At 36.7% G+C, this 24,467-nt stretch overlaps 1 protein-coding gene across 1 annotated transcript in view; it reads left to right on the forward strand.

Annotated features, from left to right (window-relative positions):
- Window positions 1-24,467, forward strand: part of MAN1A1 (mannosidase alpha class 1A member 1) — a 139,380-nt gene that overhangs the window by 50,189 nt on the left and 64,724 nt on the right. Inside the window, exon 4 of the mRNA XM_021547138.3 lies at window positions 6,012-6,092. Within this exon, the coding sequence (XP_021402813.2) occupies window positions 6,012-6,092 (81 nt within the window). The remainder of the gene's footprint in view (window positions 1-6,011; window positions 6,093-24,467) is intronic.

The raw sequence follows: 24,467 nt of genomic DNA on the forward strand, positions 1-24,467 counted from the left end.
TAATACAACACTTTGGAACAGCTTTCCCATTTTAAAAAAAGAAAAAAAAAAGATGTAGTGGGTCAGAGAGAAATCTTAAGAAAGCCAGCAGGTGAAAATGGTTCTTTAGTTTGTGGGACTATTTGATTATCAGTTTGCCACATAACTTACTAGTACACTCTAAATGCCAGACTTCCAAGTGACTTGATTTTGTTTTGATTATGTATAAGAAACTATTTTGGTGGGTGTGGTAAGCAAATTTCTTTCTCTCACCACAGATGGGCTAAAAGGAGATAGTGCAAATTCATTACTGAACTCAGTGCTTTTGCTGCTAGAGTTTATTAATGCCTTCAGTAGCATTTGATTTTTGTGCTTGTTGAAGGTCTTGCAGTTTGCTATGCAGGGACTTCAGCAAGGTTAAATAACGTATTATGCAATAACCAGGCTTTGACACTTGGGATAAAAAGGTTGCTAAGATCGTTTCCCATGTCTTTGGGAACTGAGTATTTTAGCAAGCTGCCAGTAACTTTCATTTGTGGAATATGAATGAAAATTTTTTTCCCCACAATTGCAGATAATTAAAATCTTGTTTAATTATAATAGTTGAAAGTGAGCTATTGTAGTATTATCCATGACTCTATCGTAATTCCTGGGCTGCTTAAAAATGCTAGGATTTGTTGCTGTTCCCAACCTTTGTGCTTCAACAGGGGAATATTATTATTTAATAGTAATAATAATTACAAGTTCATCTCATTTCACAGGAAATGTGGCCCCTTTGTGTCCATTTTTTAGTCTAGAATTATATACATTATTCAGCATTGTTCAGTATAAGGTCCCTGGTGTTCTTTTGCACAGCTTGTTAAACTGCAGGGTATGGGCTGCTTGCCATGGTGTGTGTGTGGGGGGGGAGTTGCTATATTCCTTGTACACAGGAGCAATAGGTGGAAATGCAGATGAAGTGACTGAAGTTCTGCACACTCTTGATACAAGAACAGGAGAACAAAAAGAAAAAAGTTTTGGAAGGAATCTTTGCAATAGAGAAGACTGAAAAAAATTATATGTTGGGATTCGTGGAGTTTTTTTTTTTTTTTGTTATCTTTATAAAAACTAAGAGAGTAAGCTCTTTATCAAATATAAATTAAGGTGACTTGTTCATTGGGAATACATTCATCTCTGTAAAGAGCACACAGTATTTTCTCCAGCTGACTTTTGAATGGCAGAACATGTAACTGGTGCTGCTGGTGAGTGCCAGGTAGAACTTAACACTGGATAAATAAAACAGTATTGTGTTTCAAATGTTGTTTATAAGGGAGGGTGACTTCCCACGAGAAAATACAGATGGAAATCATTTTGACCTTGGTTTGTGAATGTGAAAAGGAAGAATATCAAGAATGAGATGCATAAAGGAAATGATCCAGAAGGATATGAATACTGATTTTTGGGAAGTTCGAGGAGTTCAACAGGGAAAGGCCTTCAGGAGAGCCCAGTTGGTAGTAGTTTGTTGTCTGAACAATGTTTTCAATATTAAATTCAATATAACAGCTGTTTGAAGCCTCAGTAGTTTTCCAGTTGTAGTCTTAATCCTCTGGTTTAGGGAAGGGTGACGGAAGTCAAGTGGTGAGATGCAGCTGAGATCCAACTGGCCCTCTCATAGATTTGCAAATAAAATAGAAATGCAGAGTAACATAGGGTAACTAATACAAGTCTTGTCATTTTATTCTGCCTGCCCCTTCCCCATTTGGTTATATTTGTTGCTTTTTGAAGATGGGTCTGCTAAGGCATTGTCACTCTCCCTTTCTTTAAAAGGAGTTAGTATAATACTAACTAGTATTACAGTTAGTATTTTCTAGTTATAGCTGTAATTTTCTCCAGCATCGCGAGTGTTTCTGAGCTATGGGTTTTCTTCTACTTAAAAAGCAATTTTAACATAACTTTGGTGTTATATGTCTAGCCAGCAATGTAAAGGATGTTGTATGTCTGTGTCAAAATAATTTCATCTTTAGAAGCTAATCAAGAAAATCAGATGAAATGCCTGAAACTTGTCACAGCTTTGCTCTCAAACCACATATTGGATTCATAATATTGCTTATTATTTTCTATATTTTCTCAAGTACAGTGATCAGAAGTCACAATTTCTCTGGATCTTGTATACTACTTGGACTATTCCATTTATGGTTCAAACAGTGAACCATAAACGTTCAATATTCAATAAATTATTGAATAAATATAAGATGAAAGGCCACAAAACTCACATTCAGCAATTAACATAAAAGCCCTGGAATTAAACCAAAAACATGTTATTCCCAATACGCATAACTCTTTTCCAAGTACCTACAGACTTTCAGAATGCTTTCTAAAAGGGAGGCCTGCAAATATCAGATCAAACTGATTTTAGATGTTAGTGCAGATGAGATGTGTACTAACAAAGGTGTTTCAGATAGTCTCATACAGGGCACCATTCAGAGTACTAATGTAAAGACCATAAAATTGGAAATTATATTATCCAGCTGCTCAGAGCTGTCTTTTACACTTGGTACCTTAAAAAGGTAACATCTTAGTCATCTTGAAATATACATGTCCAGTCACTTTGCCTTAAAGAATTTCCATTAGAAGTAATGGAATTAATTCAACCACTTCTCAGACTTGCTATGTAAGTGATACAATAATTGTTTGAAGGAGAAGGCTAAATTTAAAATAAAAAATAATTCTCACCTCTACAGATGATGAAGGAGAAATTTTGGGAAGTTCAGATGAAAGTTTTTCTGATATATTTTGGTACTGTTAAATAGATCATAAGATATTAATATACAGCTTGATCTGAGAGCAAACTAAAAAAATAGTATTGCTTACTTAATATTTGACTGCTTAGTAGAAATATACAGACTTATTTGTGCAAACTGTATGTGGATGATGAAATATATGAAAAGAGGGTAATGATCAGGGTGTGGCATCTTCAATGTGTCATATCATACAAAAAATTTAAAAATCAGACCAGGAAGAAGGGTAAAGTTGGTATAGCAGAAATCATCTACTCTTAGGACAAGTTCATTTTTCTTAACAGACTACTTCTTCACACAAACTTTCCATGTAGAGATGTTTTCTTAACATGAAATTATAAAACTTCAGTTGTTTTTCCACTTACTGTTATTTGTGTGCTGAGAATAATATAACCTGGTACAATGAGTTTAAGAGTAACTATCAGGCATACAGCTTTCAAATCTACCGTTAATGAAATTATTGTTTCAGTGTTTCTCTGCTTCAGTGGCTTGCATAAAGATTTTGGTAAGAGGCAAGTATTTCAAATGAAGGTTCAGAGGTTCAAGTGACTTATTGGGAATTCGATAACATTAGAACAATGGTTGCCTTCAATAAGTGTTCTGAAAGATCACCACTTCAACACATGTTCAGTATTACAGTAAAATTAATCTTTGTGGCTTGACAGTAAAACCTTTATTTGCATTCCTTCCAAGTAGTCTTCTTGTCTGTAACTGATTTCCAGAAGCAGATGTCAGTGCACACATACTGAGCCTTCCTTAAAGGGCCTTTGCACTCCTTGAAAGATTGCAATGGTTTTGTGAGTTAAGTGGTCATATTTAAACCCAGAAAGGCAAAATGTAAAGTTCTGGAGACAAAATATTCAGGTCATATACCACTCAATTTACTTCAAGCAATTGAAAATCAAAAAGTAATTTAATTCAGTTCTCAAAGGAAACACAAGTGTCTGGGATATCTGATTAACTCATTTCCTCATCTGACACCTACCTCTTTACAGCTTCAACCTTCCCACATCAAAGAAAGGTACTTGACATGTGCTAAGGCTCAGGATTGAAATGGAAAGAACCTGAATTTCTGAAGAAGGTTCACATATTCATATTCTCATACTATTCATAGGAGTTTCAGCTAGCTCAATCTCCATGGAAGAGAAGCCACCCCTTTCACTCATTTGATCATCCTTTCTTCAGTCAGATCAGGTCAGATCAGCCTTTCTTCAGTCAAATCAATTCTCTACTAGCTGTATTATGTGTTGGATTTTAAGGTAGACTTCTGTATTTAATGTATATGTACTGTAGTTCCCACAGGTAGCCTGCTTAGCAGGCGAACAGATGCATCTGTTAGTTCATATTTCTAGAGAATTTAAATGTTTTAATATCCTTGTCCCCAGGTTTAACATGGATCATGGCATAATAAAAATCCTGCACTTGGAAAGAGAAATAACAGATTTTGAAAAAAAAGGCATTTTGGAAACATAAATTAAGCTGCAGAAATTAAACTTTGTTGTTTCTCTTAGAAAGAATAAGGGAGGACCAGTAGGGGAGAGCAGTGACAGAAGAGAAACTGCAGATTTCTAGAATACTCAAAATAAACTTGTAAGAGTGTTATGTTCTGAACACTGCAAGACAGCAAGATAATTTTGCAGTCTCAGCCCATGATGCCAGTCTTGAGTTTCCAAGAGTCAGATGTGTGTGATGACTTTACTTTCTTGGCCCCTTTGAATTGTGCTCACATGTATTAAAAATTATACAGGCACGCTGTATAATTTTTATTATACAGTGTGCCTGTATAATTAGTAATATAGTATTTGTGTCCATATATACTAAATTATATATTAATCAGAGTAATTCTGAATGAAGTTATATTCTCTTTTTAGAGAGGAAAGTGCAGAATATATTTTAGAGGAGAAAAGTTGAATTCCTGAGTGTAAACTAATGAGCATTGTAGCAAGTCTGAGAGTGTGTTTTGAAGCCTGTACCTTTACATTTACAAAAAACTCACAAGCTCTGCAATGTGCCTAGATACCTTTTCCTAATCAGAGCATCTTGGAAACTGAAAAATGTGAAGTAATATTTCTATTAAGTAGCCTAGTGCAAGTTTGTTTGTTTTTTCTCTAAAGCCCATTTACTACAATTCAAAATCCATAGAAAACAGGGAGCAACTTCTTCCTGCGTGCATAAACTGACATCTGAATGCTTAAACTGGAAAAGCACAAAACCTAGCTGAATGAAAAAAGCCTGCAAGCCTTTGAGAAGAAAATCCATCAGCTTCACCATGCATTGATTTATATTAAATATATCTATAGTGTATGTTGGCAAATAGAAAATGGAAAAGTGACTCAGTAGAATCAAGAGCAACCCAGAACATGTGAAAGTCAAACACCTTTTTTATGTGCTCAAAAATTTGGGACACTGTTTGGTACCTTTTTACCTGCAGAAATACAGAAATAGAAAAAGTATTATTACATTTAAAAAAACTCAAAAATTAAGAAACTTCACTAGATCAACTTTTTAGCTGAATGTCTTGAGATGATTAAATGGTATGTGTTTGGGGAAAATTGGAATTGATTTAATAAAGAACAGAAGCATGTGAGACTCAGATTCCTCATTTACGCTCACATTTCAAAAGGCAAGGAAGAATGTGCTTTGAGTTTTGAGGTAGGTACTGGATGGACCAAGTCTTTATCATTGGTAAAAGATTCATCCACACCAGCTTGGAAAGGGCTACCACTGTAATAGCAAAAGATCATCTTCTTTCTTGTGAATAGATGTAATGACTACATTCTTTTTATGAGCATGTCATTAACTCATTCTAGTGTTGCCTTCTATTTTGCAGTAAGCTGCATTTAGACTGACTGAAGCAGGAAAAGACTTGATAGGCTATTTTGATCAATACTGATCTGTCTGAGATAGTGTGAGGGCAGGTAGAGTGGGACATGTGATCCAAGAGCACTTTTTGGGCAAATGCTGAATCATCTGAAAGGAATTATAAGTACTTAGATATGTGGATTTAGAGAAAGCCTTATAGCCCAACAGAAGAGATGAAAAGTTGAGCAGGCTGTGGATATTTTGTCAAAGTGAGGAAGAGAAAGACATTCTTTAAATTCTTATGCTGACCTTCCCTGCATCTTCTGTGTTTTGCTATTTACAGTTGTTGTGCCTTAAAACCGTATGTGTGTGTGTGTGTGTGTATATATATATATATATATATATATGTAAAAATAAACCTCTGTAGAAATAAATTTATGTTTATTTCAACAGAATGCTGAAATTTCCGTATTTGAAGTCAACATTCGTTTCGTCGGTGGACTACTTTCAGCTTACTATCTTTCAGGAGAAGAAGTAAGATGATTTATCTGACATATCATAATCTAGATAAGTAATTAAATTTAATTTTAATGATTTTATTTATTCAAATTAAATAATTTAATTTGTCCATTGTTTAAAACATTGAAAATGGCTTGTACAGTGGAGACCAGTCCAGTGGGTCTTCTTGCTTCTATTGCTGCTGTTTTCTTTAAGTCCTAAAGCTATTGCTTCATTTAAGTGTTAAATGATATTTTGGGTTTTTTCCTGAGTGGGAATCATGGCCAGTACATCTCACTGGACTTTATGCTAGAGTGTGTAATTATGAAGTTCCTACTCTGTGGTAGTGATAGGTTTGATGCATCAGGTTCCTGCTTCCCAAATGGGTTTCAAGTCTACCCTTGAATTTATTTAAACTCTTACTTTCTGTTTGCCTACCTGAACCTGAGGCTTCAACTCAATGGAGAAGCCATGTTAAGAACAAAAAGGCAACTGTAAACCCTATACATGTGAATGTCTTTAAAGCATTAATAATCCATTAATCTCTATTATCTGTCATGCTTTCTGGAGATTATGAAGATGCAGTTTCATCTTAGAGTCTTGTCTAAATGCAATTTATTGTGTAATACTTTTGGAGAAGGCCAACAGAGTCACAGGTACCATTTTAAATGACACGTATTGTGATATTTTCAAGTTTTAGCTTGGCAGTTGAAAAGTCTTTAATCTTACTACTTTAAATTCTTGTTTCTGTCCCTGAATTATAGTAGTATGTTGTTGCAGGATCACACAAGTTACTACTCTTTAACCATCAGCTGAATTTATGATTCCTTAAATCCAAAGCAATTACTGATGGAAACTCCAGAAATCCAAGGAAGTTAATTTTTTTTCATAAGTATATTTCCCAAGTACTAGGTAGAGCTCTGTTTTGGACCTGTCACTTTAAATTACTTAAATTCTATGGCTGTGCATGATTAATTTTTGTTAAAATTTATCATTATGTTAAAGCTGTTTTAGCAGGTACTGCTGGGTCATATACCTGACAGAGCATTTGTAAGGAGAAAATATTCCTCTGGCACTTATATATCTCAACTAGATTTTCCTTCTTATTTCACATGGATCTGTGCTGAGTGTAGATGGTATGGAAAAGGCATTCATGTCTTAAAATGCACATGTTTTATTATTTAAATTGTTCTGTAATTTTGGGGGAGAAAAAAATGCAGTCAGACACTTAACAGTAATGAAAAAATCTGAGAGATGGTTGGGAGCTGGCTTCTGGATCTTTGCTAAAGATTGTTTTACTTATGTTTCTTTTCTTTTCATTGGAGATCTACTTGGGAAACAGGTGTAGGCTTTTCCAGCATAACCTATTGGTACACTTTAATTAACCAGTCCTGACAGAAGCAGAGGATATTTCTTGGCGGAAGAGCTGGTCGATGAATGCTCATGGGCCTTTACACCAAGTGGCAGTTTGTCTGCCAAGAAATGCTTTAATCCTTTGTCATCAGTGATGGTGATTTCATATGTATGTTGATGGTTTATGTCCTGTGTCTGTTAATGTGCAATTTCACTTTCAATCAGAGTGTATAATTTCTCCTAAATAACATTCCTTCATCCTCAGAGAGGCAGTTTTACCAGCACCTCTCCAGCTAGATTGAAAGCAGCACTCGTGTTCCAGTAAAACTCTTGCACAAATGAAATGAGGAGACATCTGAGGCAAGAGAAAGTGTTTCACACGATGGATAATTAAATGGAATTCTTTGCAGCGGAACATTGGTGATAAAGGATGCTAGTGCCCATTCTAAAATTGATGGACTCAGTAATGAAAGTAAAATGGTCTCTTACATACAGAGAAGAGGTTTATTATTAAGGACGATGCCAAGCTCTTGCAGGCCAGGAAGGGCATCATCCGTGCTTGCTGCTGGTTCTCACTCTCTGTTAGACATCTGCAGTCCAAGACAGAATGATGTCCCTAAACAGTTGTTCTGGTGGCTTAGAGAGTGCAATTCAGCATGTTCTGCCTTCATCAGATTTGGAAAAACTTCACGATTTGTCTCCTAAATCCCAAGATGCTGTGGCAATAGCCAACCTTTGCCAATGGACAGAATGGGATGCAGCAGGGTAAGGTTCTCCCGGATTATGTGGGTCTCTTCCCTGCTGCTGCTGAGAGGTGTGGAAAGGCCTGAGGGCCCCAGAGGCTGGCTGCCACCATAGAAAATACACCTTTTATTATCTGTTAGCCCATTACATTAGTGAGTGTTCCTAAAAAGGAAGCACAATCTTCATGCACGCTGTTTGAAGGATTAAACTTCCTCAGTTAAAAGCTCAATTAATTCTTTATCAGATTAACTGTTAAAACATCTTATATTTGCTGTGCTCACTTACCAGTATTCTAATTAAAGAAAGCTATGTTTTGGTAGAAGGAGTGATGGAAATAATTATTGTTTGTGATTCTGAATTACATTTCCATGGGTAATGATCCAAAGCTGCAACACATTGTATGTTCCATAATCATTTGTAAGTCTAACTAATCACAATTAAAGAATATGCTACCATACTGAGTAGTTCCTAAAACATCCTACTCACATAATAGTTCATTTAGATAAAGTCACCAATGTGAATCATTCTAAAAATGAACAAATTGAATACTTTACCCCTTCATAACTATGTTATACTTATATGAGCACATATGCTGCTCACTTGCAAAGAGAGCCATGAGATGCTTTCTGTTAAACTTTCTACAATTTCTACCTTACTAGAATTTCTACCTTACTAGAATGAATATGAAATACCTAAAAGTGCTAGAAATGTCATATGCTTTTTTTTTTCCACTGTGGTGTCTGTCTAAACCCAAGCCAAAAAGAGTTTCAGTCAAATATCAACTTTTTTTGTAAAATAGCTACAAATATCAGAAAATCTGATTTTAAAATAACTGTTTAAGTGCTGCTCTTTTTGTTGTTGTTGTTGGTTATTTTTTGGTTTCTTTTGGGTTTTTAAATCCATAATAATATTATTGTATGTGAATGCTTTTCTTGGTATTTTTCCTTAAGTCACTGACTGTAAAGGATTATGAAAAATAAGGCTGGCTCTTTAAAAGCACTGCTAGTCTTAAAAATTTTTTTGTTTGTATGAAAGTATGTTTAGGAAACTGTAATATGATAGATTTATCCGAAAAGACTGGGACAGACTTTTTGAACTTTCTTCATCATTTTGGTCAAATTAAATCTTGATTAAGTACAAGACATGTTTTACAATCTTAGAAGATTTCTCTTTTCAGTGATTTTTTGCTTTTGAAATGAAAAATAAAATGTAAGGGAGAAATTTATTTTACAACTGCCTTGGTGTACTTACTAGTGTGATGTTAAATTCTGGTATACCAGGAGTCAGACGTATTGCATGTGTCAGGGTCCTCTGTTCTGAAGACCCAGATATTTACACTTCCAAATGTAGTCATGTAAGGAGAGACATGACTAGATTTGGAAGTGTAAATATCTGGGTATCAGACTTTTGGAGGAGGACAACACAGAGCCCTCTAACAGCAACTAAGATATTTCTTGGAATTTACAGAGTTTACAAACATTACTCCTGAGCACTGTAATTTTCACTGCTGGGAATAGCTGTGATACTGATGCTGAAAGTCATGGTAAATGTATGGCACTGCTCTTAGTCCAGCCAGGTTGTTACGTTCTCTAGGTCTTCTGACTTACTCATAACTGGTTCTAAAAGGCACTGCTAAAGCTAAGTAATAAAGGGACTGTTTTATTTAAAGGTTGGCTCCACAGTCAGGGAATACATTGTATTGGCAGAAATGGAAGGAGTTTTTAATTTTCGGTTTGTATGAGCAGCCACAAAGTTAATCCAGAATGCTCAGAAGTGAATAAGGAGCACATGAGTTTCAGATTCAGCTGGTAATTTCCCAGATTCCTTTGAAGCTTTTCTGTTTTATGAATGGGGTAAGTAGCTTTTTCTTTTTCCCAAGAATTAAAATATTTTGGATGAAGCAGCTGTTCTTCCTGCATAATATGCTCATATTGCCATTCTTCTTCAAGTCATGAAGCAGAAATGTAACAGATTTGTACTTTTTTTACTGTGGCAGGATAACCTGTTTGAAGGAACACTAATTTATTCTGATCAGGGCGAAGGAATAACAAAACCAAACCAAAACAAATAAATTAACTCCAAATACTCAAAAAAAAAAAAAAAAAGAAAAAAGAAAAAGAAAAAAACCCAAACTGTTCTTCATGACAGTAGGTGTTGTTGTAGGGTCTCATCTGTTACTGTCTACCAGCTGTTAATTAGAGGTTAAAAAAAATGTGGGGAAAAAGTTATGATGCACTTAATTAGTTTATATCTGTATTTAGAGTTGGAGTTACAGTGCCACTGTTCAACCTCACTTGATGATCTTGGCTTCCTGTCTGACTTTCAGACAGACCTAATCATTGCTCACTATAAACCACCATCCCTCAGTGATTGTCGAGCTGTCTTACTAATGAGAAGCAGGCATGAAATAATGATGCAGATGCTATTGATCTACAACTGCATTTGCCAGGCTGACCACAGAAGATTGCTGACTTCATATAGTGCTGAGACATTCTGCAGAATTTAGCTGTAGCTATTCTGTCTGTCTTTCCCTCTCTTGTAGAGGTGTCTCTTCAGAGAATATTTAAATTGTATTAATACAAAAAAAAAATTTCATTATGTAGCAGTCTTGAATGGTAGGAGAATTAAGTTTTTGTCACCTATACAAAGGTATTGGCCTTTTCTGCAAATTGTGATTAAGTTCCAGTGTAGGTGCCTTGGGGATCTGAGATCACCAAGTGTAAGCGCTGACCGCATGTTTTATCTCCTGCTTCCTCTCACTTAACTTGACACTAGTTAACAAGAGGACTTTTCCTTTTATGCCTTGGAAGCTTGATTTCCAATGCTGTTTGAAACTCCAGGCATACTGTATCAGCTTGATCACTTCTCTGTGAACGCCACTCAACTCCTCCTTAACGATCTTCACAGACTGGCAGTAAAATTCCCTGTGTGGTACAGACTAGAAGACTTCAATTGCCTGTAGCTTTCTACAGCCCTGTTTTCAGATTCAGGTCCTGTTTCCCACCTACCATCCATCTGCTGCTACTTTTAAGCAATTCATCAGTGTTTCACTGGTGTCATGTTTTAGTTCCTGGAGAGCTCTGAAATTATCTTTATGCTCTCTTTAATTTTTATAGATTTATGATTTTTTAACTGGGTATTTCATTGAATTCTGGAGCCATTCAACTTGGAAGTGACCTCAAGAAATCTTCTAGTCCAGCATCAATATTGCAACAATCCATTAGGCTTATTCTTTTGAGAACCTTCTTGCATGTGAACATGCCTAGGCTCTTCAAGACCAAACACAGGGGCAAGTTTATCTTTTTGGCAATGGCTTTGGTTCATGCACTGTGCTCTTTCAAACAAACATCTCCTATTGTTTCTCCTGGCTTTCTAGCAGGCCTCATATTTCTCTCTTCTTTTTAAAACTTTGAACACTTGTTCTTCAAAAATTACATTTAGCCTGACCTAAGAGTTTTCATTGAACTTGTCAGTTTCTGTAGTCCTTACTTGGACTCAATATAGTTTTACTTTTACCTTCTTTAAGTCAAACCAAAATAAGGTAAAAGTCATCTGAACCTTTTGATTTGAGAATTTTTGGACTCTGAACCTCACCTTTTGTTCTCCAAATCACCTCCAAGCAATTTAACCTTGTGGCTGTTTCTAAGTTCATTTCAGCTGGTCATCTTGATTCTCTTTCCAAACTTAAACATTACCAAAGTGAACCTTTTGTTTAAAACAATGTGTTGAATTGGGGCATGTGGCCCCTGTTTGACATATAAACTAAGTTAAGAGCTAATTTTTCTCCTACAGACTCTGAATTTCTGCAGAAAGCTGTCATTACAGTGTATAAAATCAAGGTTTATATCAGCTCTGATGTAGCACTTAACAGCCTACTTGGGGACAGAGAAGAATTTAAAATCTGTTTCCCACAATCACAGTCTGTAATCTCCATTACTATTTCAGCCTCTTCTCCACCTTTAATAAATCCAATGCTGTTCACTTTCTCTGCTAGCTTCATCAAAATGTACTGCAGAATCCCTATGGATTCACATTCTGGAGATAACCTTGACTCCTAAGATTTTATGTAGACTGTTCTGCCGTTGCAAGCAGACTGCCCTTCAGTCTTCTATTTCTGTCTCTTAAGTTCCTGCAGTGCAATTACACTGTCACTGTTGATGAAACCCATCTCTCTCAAATAGATTCCCTTTACTCCAAAAGTTTTCTCATTCCTAACACTTCTGTCCCCGTTCTCCCAGTGCTACTTGCTCAGCTGCGCTGTGCAGCTGTGCTGCTCAAGCTGGCCCGACACTTAATTCTGAAGAAAATTGGAAGAATGGTAACAGAGATGTGGATTTCCAGTCTTGCACTCAATTAAGATGCTGCTTCTAGGTTTTCCTTCTCTTCCCTCTCTGCTCTGGGGTGACTGATACCACCCACATATACATGGACAAGGAACTGCTTCTGAGGTCTAAGTACCTGCAGGCTGATGGAGACTCTGCCTCTGTACTGCAATCAGGCACCACCACCGGGCACACAATCAGCTGCCATCACCAACAGTTCTTGTGGCTCAGAATGAGGGCCCTCAAGCTACTCTGCTAATGTAAAATGGGAATAGTGGCAATTTGCCTTAATTCAGTGAATTGCTGTCTGCTGGACTCCAGCAGTGGGTATATTTTGCTTTTGTTTGTCTATCATCATTTTATTTGTCTATCAGTGTGAATACCCACAGCAGGAGACTGAGAAGCTGTGGTGACAGCTTGCTACAGCTGCTATAACTAAGCCTGCTATGAAACCAGGAATCAGAGCCCAGATTTTGGTCGGAGAAACATCAGCTTAGAATTTCACCCTGTACATAACTTACGTTCTTCATGTTTAGTGGTTTCCCATTTGCATAGCAGAAAAAGGTTTGTTTGGGGAGTTTTCTCCCAAAAACAAAAAAATTTGCTTTGTTCCATGGTAAATTTATTTGACATGTTTTTGCATTCATATGTTGACTTCAGAAATAACCAAAAAGTTCACTGCTCATTACATTAATTTTAACTCAAATCCCTGCTCACCTCCACACTACTGTAGGCTGATGGTAAATTGCTAGGAAGGAGAATGGATGATAATGAGACCTAAGAAATACTGGATTGTGATTGTAACAGCTGGTATATTTGACACAAGCTCATGAGCTATGTTATTAAGTAGAATTCAAGCAGCTGAGAAGGGAGCTGTTTGTTTCTTCTGAGGATTTGGCTTTCAAATAGGTCCTGCAGTTTCACTTCATTCTGGTTCTACAGAGCAGTTGGAGAGAGAATGTCTGTCAGAAATAGTGGTGTGAGTGCATTCCCTTTGAGCAGCAGCTCTAGATAGACCCTAGAGAAGAATTCTTTGCATGTGGGTTGATATGCTGTACAGAAGAAATTACATGCTATTAGCAATCTGTCCAGAATCACTAGACACCTGCAAATAAGTTGTTTCCAAAATATTTCTCTCTTTTATTTATCTCAGTTTCCAGTTCTGTCACTTTACAGCACAAAATGCAGTTGCATAATAAAGGAGAATAAAAGGAGGATAAAAACATGCTGCCTGAAGAGGTGGTGTTGTTCTACAGACTTAATAGAAAATGTACAACATATGGTTAGATACAGGGTTCTGTGGAGGCATTTGTAAGCAGAATTTAGATTGCTGCAAATATACTATTCATATCTAAATAACAATCCTTATGTATAATTCTGCAGCAAAGAATTTAAATTCTTTCTGCAAATGAAAATGAAAGCAACAAAAAAAACCAAAAAATATCTCAGTGCTGACAGTGGGACTAGATCAGCATTAATTTATACTACTGCTTAAATTCCAAGCTATGTGAAATATTTGGGAAGTATATTCTCTCTGTGGATGCGGTATCAAAGTTCAGTTAAGTGATAATAATAGATGTTATGGAATCATTGTACTGATTTTTTTACCAAAAAAAAAAAAAAGTATATATGAAAATATTATTTTACTCTGGGTGTGGAGTAACTCTTAATTTCTTCATCTAAGTATTTCCCAATGTATAACTAGTGTATGTGAGATTCCATTTTGTGCTTTGTCTCCGTAGACTGAGTCTGAGCTTATTTTTCATTAAGTTGAGAGTTAAGTAGGTGATAACATCCTTCTCTTATTAGCTTACAGAAGATAAAAGCATAAACCATCCAGTACAAAATTACCACATTTTTGATTCTCTTGGCAGCTATGAAGACATTCCATCAGATTCCCAAAGCTGACTTTAGTGAAGAAGCTTTCTATCTTCATATCTCTTCAAAAATTTAAATTACTTCTAGTAAAAAATATGTAGGCATATTCTTAATATTATTAAGAACAGTTTGAGTGAACAGAAATGTATGATGCAATTTGGGAAGTTTCTTATCCAATTAGCTCTTTAAAGGATCAGATTAGAAATTCATTACAAAATGCCACTTTGTGCCACCTACCAATGCTGCTGCTTCAAGCTGACTGAGGATCATTAAGATTGAACGCCTGAAATCAGAAACAGACAGGCATGATTGCTGCTCTTGCATGCTCTTCATATCTCCAGCAATAGGTAGAGATAATGGCATCCTTGCTCCAGGAGAAACAGAGACTCTTTTAAAAGTCTCCTTTGCACTTGCAGCACGTCTTGCTCAGCAGATCAAACATGAGACAGATACAAACAAGGTTAATTTGCTTTAAGTTAGCGCCAACTTTTGGGATCAATTTATGGTGAGTGCTAATTGTCCTGTGGATTTTTTTTGGCAGGATTAATTGTTTGTTATTTTCAGGCAACAGAAATCTGAAAGATTTATAAGATGAATAGGGAGCTTTCTCCCACACCTTTCAAAAACTGCAGGAAGCCACATGCTTTGTTTGCCATTTGTCTCTAAAAATGCAACAGTTGAATAACGTTGGTAAATGTTGTGGTTGATAAATGAGTCCAGTTGCTGTATCATCTGTGCCAAAAGCTTGCCTCTGCTGTACTCAGACTGTGTTTCCACCTTATGTGCAAATGATTGAGAAGGAATTTGGAAAAGATGTGCACATAAAAAATCCTGTGCTACTTCCAGCATGATAGATGCCAATGGGATTTTGTGGTTTTGGCAGGTGATTGCCCCTAAACAGAGCTGTCGTGAAACATTTGAAAAACAAATCTTTCTTTTCCTCCAATCAGTAAATGTAAGGGCTCATTTTGCCTAGGGCTAAGTGCACAGAATTGGGCAAACTGCAAATTTTTCTTAAGCCAGAAAGTGAGAAGAGGTTGAACATGAAGATTTGAAAGCTGAAAAGGAGGAGTTGTATGTAGTGCCAGTGTCTCATACATATCTTGCTTGGTTTCCTCAAGACAAATATTATTTAGGATGTAGTTAAAGAGCAGATTCAGTTTCTTAGCTCGCTGTTTACATTGCAAGTCTTTTGTCAACTCATATACAAGTTTTTGTATTCCCATAGGTGTTAGCTGGTCAGCCATCTGACTTTAATTTCCTAGTAAAGCAGGAGATACAAGAGAGGTCAGGAGGTGGTAAAATATTCTGAAGAATTTGGATTTTGTTTTATGTGTTTAGCTCTGATATTCTTTACTCAACACCTTTAATTGCTTACATTAACCACCCAACCCTGATGAACTACTTCAAATAGTATCTAATTAGAACAGTACAGTATGAGGGGGCTCTTGTCATTCAGCTACATGAAGGCTCAAAAGCTTGTTTTAACATCCAAGTCTTATGTAAACTGACATAACTCTAAAGCAAACAAGGACAGTCACTCCAGCAGCAGTGCTACTGGAGTAGAGTCAACCTTCAATTAACAAAGAGCTGTCTTCTTTCTGCCATAAGCGGCTAGTTCTTTTGTTTCTGATGTTTCAAATGCATTGAACTACCAAAAATACTCTGTAATTAGTTCATCTGAAGAGCTAGATGTGTCCTGTTTGTTTCTTTTCCTCAGTCTTTAGGCAATCATCTGCTTTTGCAGGCTAAGAAAAATAACCATACAAGTTGCTTTTGGAAGCTGTTTCAGTCCTGTTACTGCTTTGTAGTTGTACTATCCCTTGGGGGCCAAGCTGTCCCTAATTTTTGCAAGCTGACTAGATGATTTTACAGTCCAATAGATCCTAAGGATCATCATGTGAAAAGGAAATGCTATGAACTTCACTCCCTTCCATTTCTCTTTAAAAACTCTTTTTTTTTTGTTGTTTTCTTCAAACTAACAGCTGCAGAACAAAGTCGGCAGCTTACAATGCCGTTTCTTAATGGATGCTATTTTCCCCAACTCGTGCTTAAAAACACTATTCATAGTATACAGACAATTTCAATCTTTTTCCTTTTATCATGCAAAACCAGTGAATAACTGAAACCTTCTCATCAGTATTTGCTGCTTGCAGGGTATCTCTTACAAACATGATTTAGTCTGTGCTCAGCCTTTTCTTTCTAGAGTTGCTTTTATTTCCATTTATGTTCTAGAAAGAAGAATAAATAATCTTCCTGATTCCAGGCAAGATTTACAACTGCGGTGATGCTTTGGGCCATCATTGCCACACTGCTGCAGGAAACTACAGTGGTGTTCTGAGCACGCCTGAGCAGAACTAGTTCAATGTTAAATACCATCAGCTTTTCTAATTTGCTTGAAGGGACTGTCTTAAGTTAATATGGTTATTCACTGACCCAAGGTCAAAAGTAAAGATTTACTGAGATAACAAGAAGGACTTACTCAGCCATGGTTTTTTCCTTGATAGACCCTGACAGTTGGTAATAGAATTAATAAGTAGAGCTGGTGACGAAGATGCCCTTTTTCTAAATCATACTTTGTAGACTTTTTTTTCTATCTAGTTCTGACTTAAAATTACAATTAAAGTACTCTAATGTTTTAATTTACATGCTATTAAATATAGAAATAATTTAGTGAAACGTGAAAGGCCTTCTCTCTAGAAGTGGCTATGTGTAGTGTTCAGTTAAAGAACAAAATAAAACACTACAGGCATGTAATGATTTTTTTCTTTTTAATGGAGAGAGTTTACATGGTTGTCATGCATTTTGTTGGTTTTTTTTTTCCTCTTGCTTCAAGTGGGAGCATGGAAAGCAATGTACACATGCTAATACGCATACTTGAAGTCTTTATGACTGCTTCCAACTGTTGTTTCCTTCAAATATGTTCTGCATTCAAAAATAGTGTTAATCTTTAGAGAGGACAATTTATGGCTGTTTAATTGCAATAATGGTTTTGAAGTTTAGCTCAGAAAAAAGAAAAAAGTTTTAACTGCAGGAAATTCAGAGAAGCAATTGAATTGCTCATAAATTTGATGTGCTGGCAGCTCTGCTGCTCAGTCAGAGGGCTTGTTTCTGAGTCTTTAAGAATTGGAAATTCTTATATTTTAGTCAGTTTAGTTTTATGACTTGTCCAGTAAGAGAAATAGTCTTACAGTAAACAAAATGGAATTGAATTAGTCTGCCTGATGATTTAACTTACAACATAAAAACAGCTTCTTAAATCATAGTTCTCTCTTGAAGCCTCCTGTTTGGCTTACATGAAAAGAACTACAAGAGTTCACATCTCTTATATTTAATTTAAGGAATATATACAAGCACTTTATTCAGGCTCATTTTGATCCTGTCTATTATTCATTAGACAATTCAATGACTATTGTCTGTGAGAGAAATGTCAGTGATAAGAAAGAAAGCACTGAGTTAGGAAACCATCGTCTTTTTGTCCTGTTGTATAGAGGAAGATTTTTATTGTTACATTACTTATGAAAAAAGCCATCTAGATGGTGTTTCAGAGGTGTTGTAGGGAAAGGAACCTGCAGAGTAAGCTCAGTTGTAACAACTTCAGAATTCATCAATGGAACTGCTGGTGTTACCAAACTCACCTGTCATGGGGTAGGGCTCAGCTGTTCATGGTTGCAAATCGAAGCTGCACTTACCCGAACGGCACATTCTCATCCCATTGTTTTTAAATTGAATTTACCAAAATAAGTTTATTTGTAATCTGAGCATCCACTGAAACCTGAGGGCTGAAACAGCTAAAATAGTTGATTTGTGTCCCATATATCTATATGAGTGAGATAGAAGTAGTCTGTAGCTGCTGGTGGTAGAGAGAGCTCAATGAGAGAGTTTTATGATCCAGTGGCTTTTTCATAAGTGATCCATGCTGTAGCTCTCATAGAGGGCCTGTTGGCACTGTCTTTGTACCTGTGATCATTCTACTTTTTTCCAGTATGTGTGATCACAAAATCTGGAAATTCCTCTGTTGACTTCAATCCTAGTATAAGGATTAAAAGAAGCCCTTTACTGTCTAAACATGGGACAGCCATAATATACAACACTAATGTCCAGTGAATACTCATTATATTTCATACATGTTTAAAGAGTATAAGAGATACTCTAAAATAATAGTGTTTATTTTAACTTATTCTCCTTGTATCCGTGAATGCATCAAGCTAATGGGCAGTGGAATGTGGAATTGCCTATGCATGAAGAGGAGCATAGGGTCTCTGGCAAAGGACATTAGAGTAATGCAAATTAACTCCTTAGGCTTTTTGTGCTTAACGAAGACTGTGTAAAGCCTGGAACTCCATAATTCTGTGCCTAAAATCATGGCTTGTTTTTAAAACTTCAGTATTCAGACCTGTCAGTTTGGATTCTCAGCATGCTTTGTTCCTTGTGCTAATCATTTAATGGCCTGCATTGCATGTAGTTCACTAGTTATTTGTTGTCCTTGTTGTTGTTATTATTGCAAGTTTACTGCTTGTTTCATTCTAAATCAAACCACTAATAACAAGACAAGACTCTTGATAAATACCTCGTTGCAGTGTCTGCTGAAGATACAGCTTGTCACTTAGGCCTATGCTATGACCCTGCCCTGTCCATGTCCTAATGCCAAAATATACATATAACATTTATATTAAACATCAAGCAGAAACTGAAACCCAGGAGGTTCCCTTTGAACACCAGGAAACATGTTTTTACTGTAAGGATGACTGGGCACTGTACTGATTTGCAGTGGTTGCCCAGAGAAACTGGGGAGTCCTTGTCCTTGGAGATATTCAAAAACTATGTATACATGCTCAGGTTCCTGGGCAACAGGCTCTGGGTAGCCCTGCTTGAGCAGCACAGCTGGACCAGATGACCTTCAGAGCCCCCTGCACACAGGTCTCTTCCAGCCTCTACCATCCTTCTGTGAACTTTCACTCATAGCTTCATAAAAACACAGCCCTTGGCTATCTGGAACACTTTGCATAAAAACAGCAGGGAAAAGGAAAGCTTTTCTTCCTTACTGCTACTGCACTACTGCTGCAGCACAATTGCTGTAGAACAGTGGGAGTAACTCCAGAAAGAACAAACCCTGAGCTGGCTGAAGAACTCCTACTCTTTGCGACCTCATCTGAGGACACTGTCAGTGTAAATTTTAACCATTTGAGGACCAGCCTCTGAATGATACAAGTAACTGACTTAAAATACTTGTGATGATGTCATATTAAGACTATGTAGTCATTGAGGAAGACCATCTTTTTGAGGGCAAACAGAACAAAAAGCTGGAATAGTTACTTGCTTCATTTGCTCAGTGGGCTGCTAAGGTTTGCTAGTGGTCAGTTCAAAGGAGATGGCAGAATAAGGAAAACCCTGAGTTTTGGGCCCTTTTATCCAAGGGATTCAAACTGATGAGAGTAATTTCATTAAGCTGTTGTCCTCATTTGGAGTAAAATATTAAAGTGAGTGTATGAAGTTAGAAAAAAAATGAATGGAAGAACAAATAAAGTAGGCACCTTTGGTACCCTGTTCACATTGTTATACTTGTGTAATTGATGTTTTGCAAGTGCAAAACACTTGGAAGTGTCACATACCATTGGCTGAAACAAACAGCTTCCTATTTGCTGCTGAGTTACCATTAAAAATAAAATAGAATTCCGTTTATGTACACAGAATGACTTTAGCCTTTTCTGTGCCTGCCACCATGGTCTAGGAGTGTAGTTTAGAGTGAAGGCATCACTCTAAATCACTTAATAGTATTGGAATTAAAATATACAGTCAAATTTACAAGCCTAGGAATGAATCTTCTGAAAGCACTTTATGCTGCATTGAGGATGTAATTATTGATTCCTCATGCAGTTTATTAGGCTGCTCCACCCCACCCCCTGCTTTCACACAGATGGTGTTGCAAATCACCTCTCAATGGTCACCTGCTTGAAAGGAAAGTTTCATATGCAAAGTGGTGTTCTTTGTTTAGTCTTGATAGCTTGCACGATATAAAATGAGGCAGCTATTTAAATTTGTTGTTACAGCACTGGAGCTGGGTACACAAGATTAAATAAAAAGAAAATTAAGAAGCAGATGCTTGTGGCTTAACAGAAGAATTGAGCTAAAAGATACTCTTTGTTACTGCTGGATATGAGTAATTTTACTAAGGCAGCTGTTTCCTTAATCAGGAAAAACACCAACCTCTTAAGATGACATCCAGATGTTTTCTGTATCACTTCATAATATAATGAGTTTCCATTTTATATGCTATATTTTTAATTTCAGCCACATTCACTTATATCCAATATACTTTCAAATATATGTATTGTCTTCCTGAACTATAGAAGACCTCACTACTAAACAGATGACATATTCTGTACTCTTGACATCCTTGCCTAGTGTTAGTCTACGAGTTGCTTCCAGGGCTGACAGTGCCTTTCACCAGCATCCAAACATGTGAATATTGGACTTCCTCAGACTGGAAAGGGCTTATTTTGTTGGGGACAGAGGGGCCTTGGGAAAGAGTTTTTTTAGTGCTAGTGTCTCTTCATACTTTAGTTGTACAGTTATATAATGTCTCTTAAGTGGTGCCTGTTGTTCAGAGCAGGACATACCATAGTGTTAATTCATATGGGTTAAGATCCTGTTCCTCATATGTGAATATTGTGTAAAAACAGAGATTTAAAACTTACACTAGCTCTTAGATGTGGGCTCAGACCTCCATCGTGGCTGCTGACACTTTTAATGCCTGCCAGCTTGCCATCTGTCCTTGCTTGAAACAAATGCTTTATTTGACTGGAGACCTGCAGTTCCAGGCATTCTGTTGCTGATAGGACACAAAGTTGGCATCCCAGATCTTTGACAGTGATTTGCTGACACTGAGCTGTTTCATAATTTATGTGTTGGGCATGGTGTGGTATTTCAGATTCTTAAGATTTGAGCACAGTTTTTGCAGGTGTGAATCTTGTTTACCTGTATTTGGGGCCTTGGGAGCCAGTTGCCAGCGCTTAGTTAATCCGTACGTGTGCAGTAAATCCAACTCATTACTCTTTGTGCATGCTGCTTATCGCACCTCTTGAAAAATTAAAGCTGCCCCGAGACAGGGGTGAGGAATTCTCAAAGGCTTTTGTGAGTAACAAATTCCTTTTGTTATTACAGGCAATCATTGCAGTTTGTTTACTGCATTTATCACTGCCTTTTCTTGAATTATTGCAGCAGGGATATTATTAAATGGTTGGTTCATAAGCTCTCCAGTGCTAGTGGGTTGTAGCTAAGCTTCTAATTGTTCAAGTATACATAAGCTTTAAAAAAACTTAGGCTTTTTGACATTAGTAGATAAATGAGCAGTTGTTTTTTCTCCTGTGGTCGAAAAGTTCTTCCTCATAAATAGTTCTTGGACTTTGTCTGTGTAAGCAATCCTAAATACACATGATAAGTACAGAAGAAAATAACCAAATATAGCAGGAACAAAGTCTTCCTTTATGATTTTTTGAATTCTGCAGTTATCTAGCAATTCCTGTCTTCATTTTAAAGTTTTAATGTGTGAGTGAGGTATGGAAAACCTACTGTACATTACATTATTTCTTTGGTTTATGTCTTGCACTCTTTTTTGGCAGTTTGTACAATTTAATTCTGGCCTTTCTAAAATAAGATTCTTATACATAGTATATCTACTTTAAAATTCTTTAGTTAAAAAATAACTGAAGTAATTACATACATTAGCTACTGCTTGCTGATAACTTGAGGGGGCTTGTGCTTTTGAATGTGCATTTGAATGAAATCTGGAAAACTCTCACTAATCCAGTTACTTCCATTCGATTAAGTTCTCTACAATCTTTTCCACAGAGGGGATACTCTTCATGGTACTCTGTGTCTTCTTTGGTACAGCAGTCAGCTAGAAAAGAAAATTCATTTCCTGGCCACCAGTGAAACCATAACAAAAACAGGCTAATTGAATAAAAGGGAAATTTTCTTCCTTTTTTTTTAAAGTCTAATCTAATTTATGCAATAAGCAGGTTTTTATGTGAACTTTCTTCTACGAGCTGGTGACCAGCATATTACATTATTCTGGGAAGGGTAGTACAAATCTAAAAGCTTACTCATGTTTGTTATTTCCTGTAGTTGTGAAAAAGCCATGTGCTAGTCTAGCAGTTTACAGGTGAGTGGTTGCTCACAGATACCACCAGCTGCCTGAATCTCTCCAGTAAGTCATTTGCATATTTCTACAATCACTGTTTTCAAAAGCTTTGTGAAGAGTTGTGCAGATGGGCACAGGTGCTTTGGGTTTGACGTTACACTTGCAAACTGGGAAGCCTTGCCAAAACTCAGAATGGTGAAGAATGTCACGCTGACTGGTGTCCATGTGTGCCATTGTGTTGATCAGCTCCACTGATCTTTGACTACTGTAGGTGTAGCCTTAAGTGGAGCCACTTGTTTTGAATGCACTGTCCCCCTCTTCTCTATCCCGGTAGGAAAACTTGAGACTGGGTGCAGTCCTGGGCTGCAGGTATGCTCATGTTGGTGTAGCATTTCACATGCTCAAGTCCAGCAGGACAAGGGCTGGCGCAGAGCTAGGAAATTGGTCTTGAGCACAGTCTGTTTCCTGGGGTAAATGCTCAAAACACACTCCTGACACTTGTGGGTCTAGATGTACAAAATACTTCTACAGCTGTTAAAGTCTTCTTTGAAGACCATTTGGCTTCTTCTGTTGGCACTGATGATCACACTGATGTGACTCATTACAATGCTTGTTTCCAGAAATGCTCTTAATTGTCTCATCACCTTTTAGTACAGAATATTCATAAATTACTTCAACTCAGATGGAAGTGAGGACTGAATAAAATACGACTCACTGGCACCTGCTAATATCAAGGTGACAGTAATTTTAAAAGCACTAGTTGCTGATGAATTAACACCAACATCTAGTTAACTTACCCAGCTGTCATAAACACTGAAAATTTGTTACAGGAAATAGGTTTCAAATAATATGACAGTTAGGTGTAATATCACTTGGTATTGCAGCTAGTGCAGAATTCAGCTTACACTATTTCAAGTATTCTGTACTTGTACAGGTGGAGTACCACAATTTTTGTAGCATTTTTAGTCTTTCATTGTGAAAATAAAACAAATGTAAATACAGCAAAAATCCTGGATTGTCTTCCAGTAAAGAAGGTATTGGAACAAGTTGTTCTGAGAGGGTTCTTTTTTGTTAGCAGATCACTTTGAACCCAAATCAACATTTGTTATGCTGAGAGGATTTCTCTTCAGTGTTCTGAAGAGCAGGAAAGTGGCCTGTCCCTGTTCATTTTTCTGCTCTCGTTTTCTGCTCTTGCACTGAAATATTCATTCCTTACCCTACTGGGAAAGGCAGTCAGGTACAGGAAAGAAAGCAATAAATCTTACTTAGTGACTTGTCAGTTTTTATCTGTAAATATAAAAACAAAAATGAGAAATTCTTAATTTGATAGAATTAGAAATGTTGAGAAAATGTCTTTGTCAATTGAATAAAGATTTAAATATAGTATTCCTTCCTTTGATGTTAAATTTTATCTTCTGGTTCCCTTTATGTGGAGGACTTCTTAAGGCAGAATTCTGGCTGTTCTTTAATTTATGATGCTGTACCATGTTATGCCTTTTTTAAAATTAGATGTGCCACATATGCAATTCTAAGATATTTGTTTCCTGTGCTTTCTTTTCTTCCTGATTAGCAATAGCAATTAAAACTAGAATGAGGTAATCTGACATTTTCAAAGGGATTTGTCATTCCAGCCAGAGGAAACATTTTTGTTTATCCAGAGGAGATAGCATTCTTGCACTGTAATGAAAGCCAGTGCTCACCAGATGACAGGTCTGGTCTTTGCCCTGTGGTTGCATCTTTGCAGGCAGAGCCTTGTTTCTCTGTGGGAACACTCTTTTCCCTAATAAGATTTGCTAATGGACTGAAGAGTCTGCAAGATCTGACTGATTGTGGTGTTGGATGTTCTAACATTAGCTCTGGATGTATGATCTCTTATTTAGTTTGTTCTTTCTTATGAAAACCAAAAATACTTACATATATTTAAGAAATATTTAAGGCTATCTAATGAGTGAGAAAATAATGTCTTGTTCC

Source organism: Lonchura striata, chromosome 3 (genome assembly GCF_046129695.1).
Source record: "Lonchura striata isolate bLonStr1 chromosome 3, bLonStr1.mat, whole genome shotgun sequence".
Classification (NCBI taxonomy): Eukaryota; Metazoa; Chordata; class Aves; order Passeriformes; family Estrildidae; genus Lonchura; species Lonchura striata.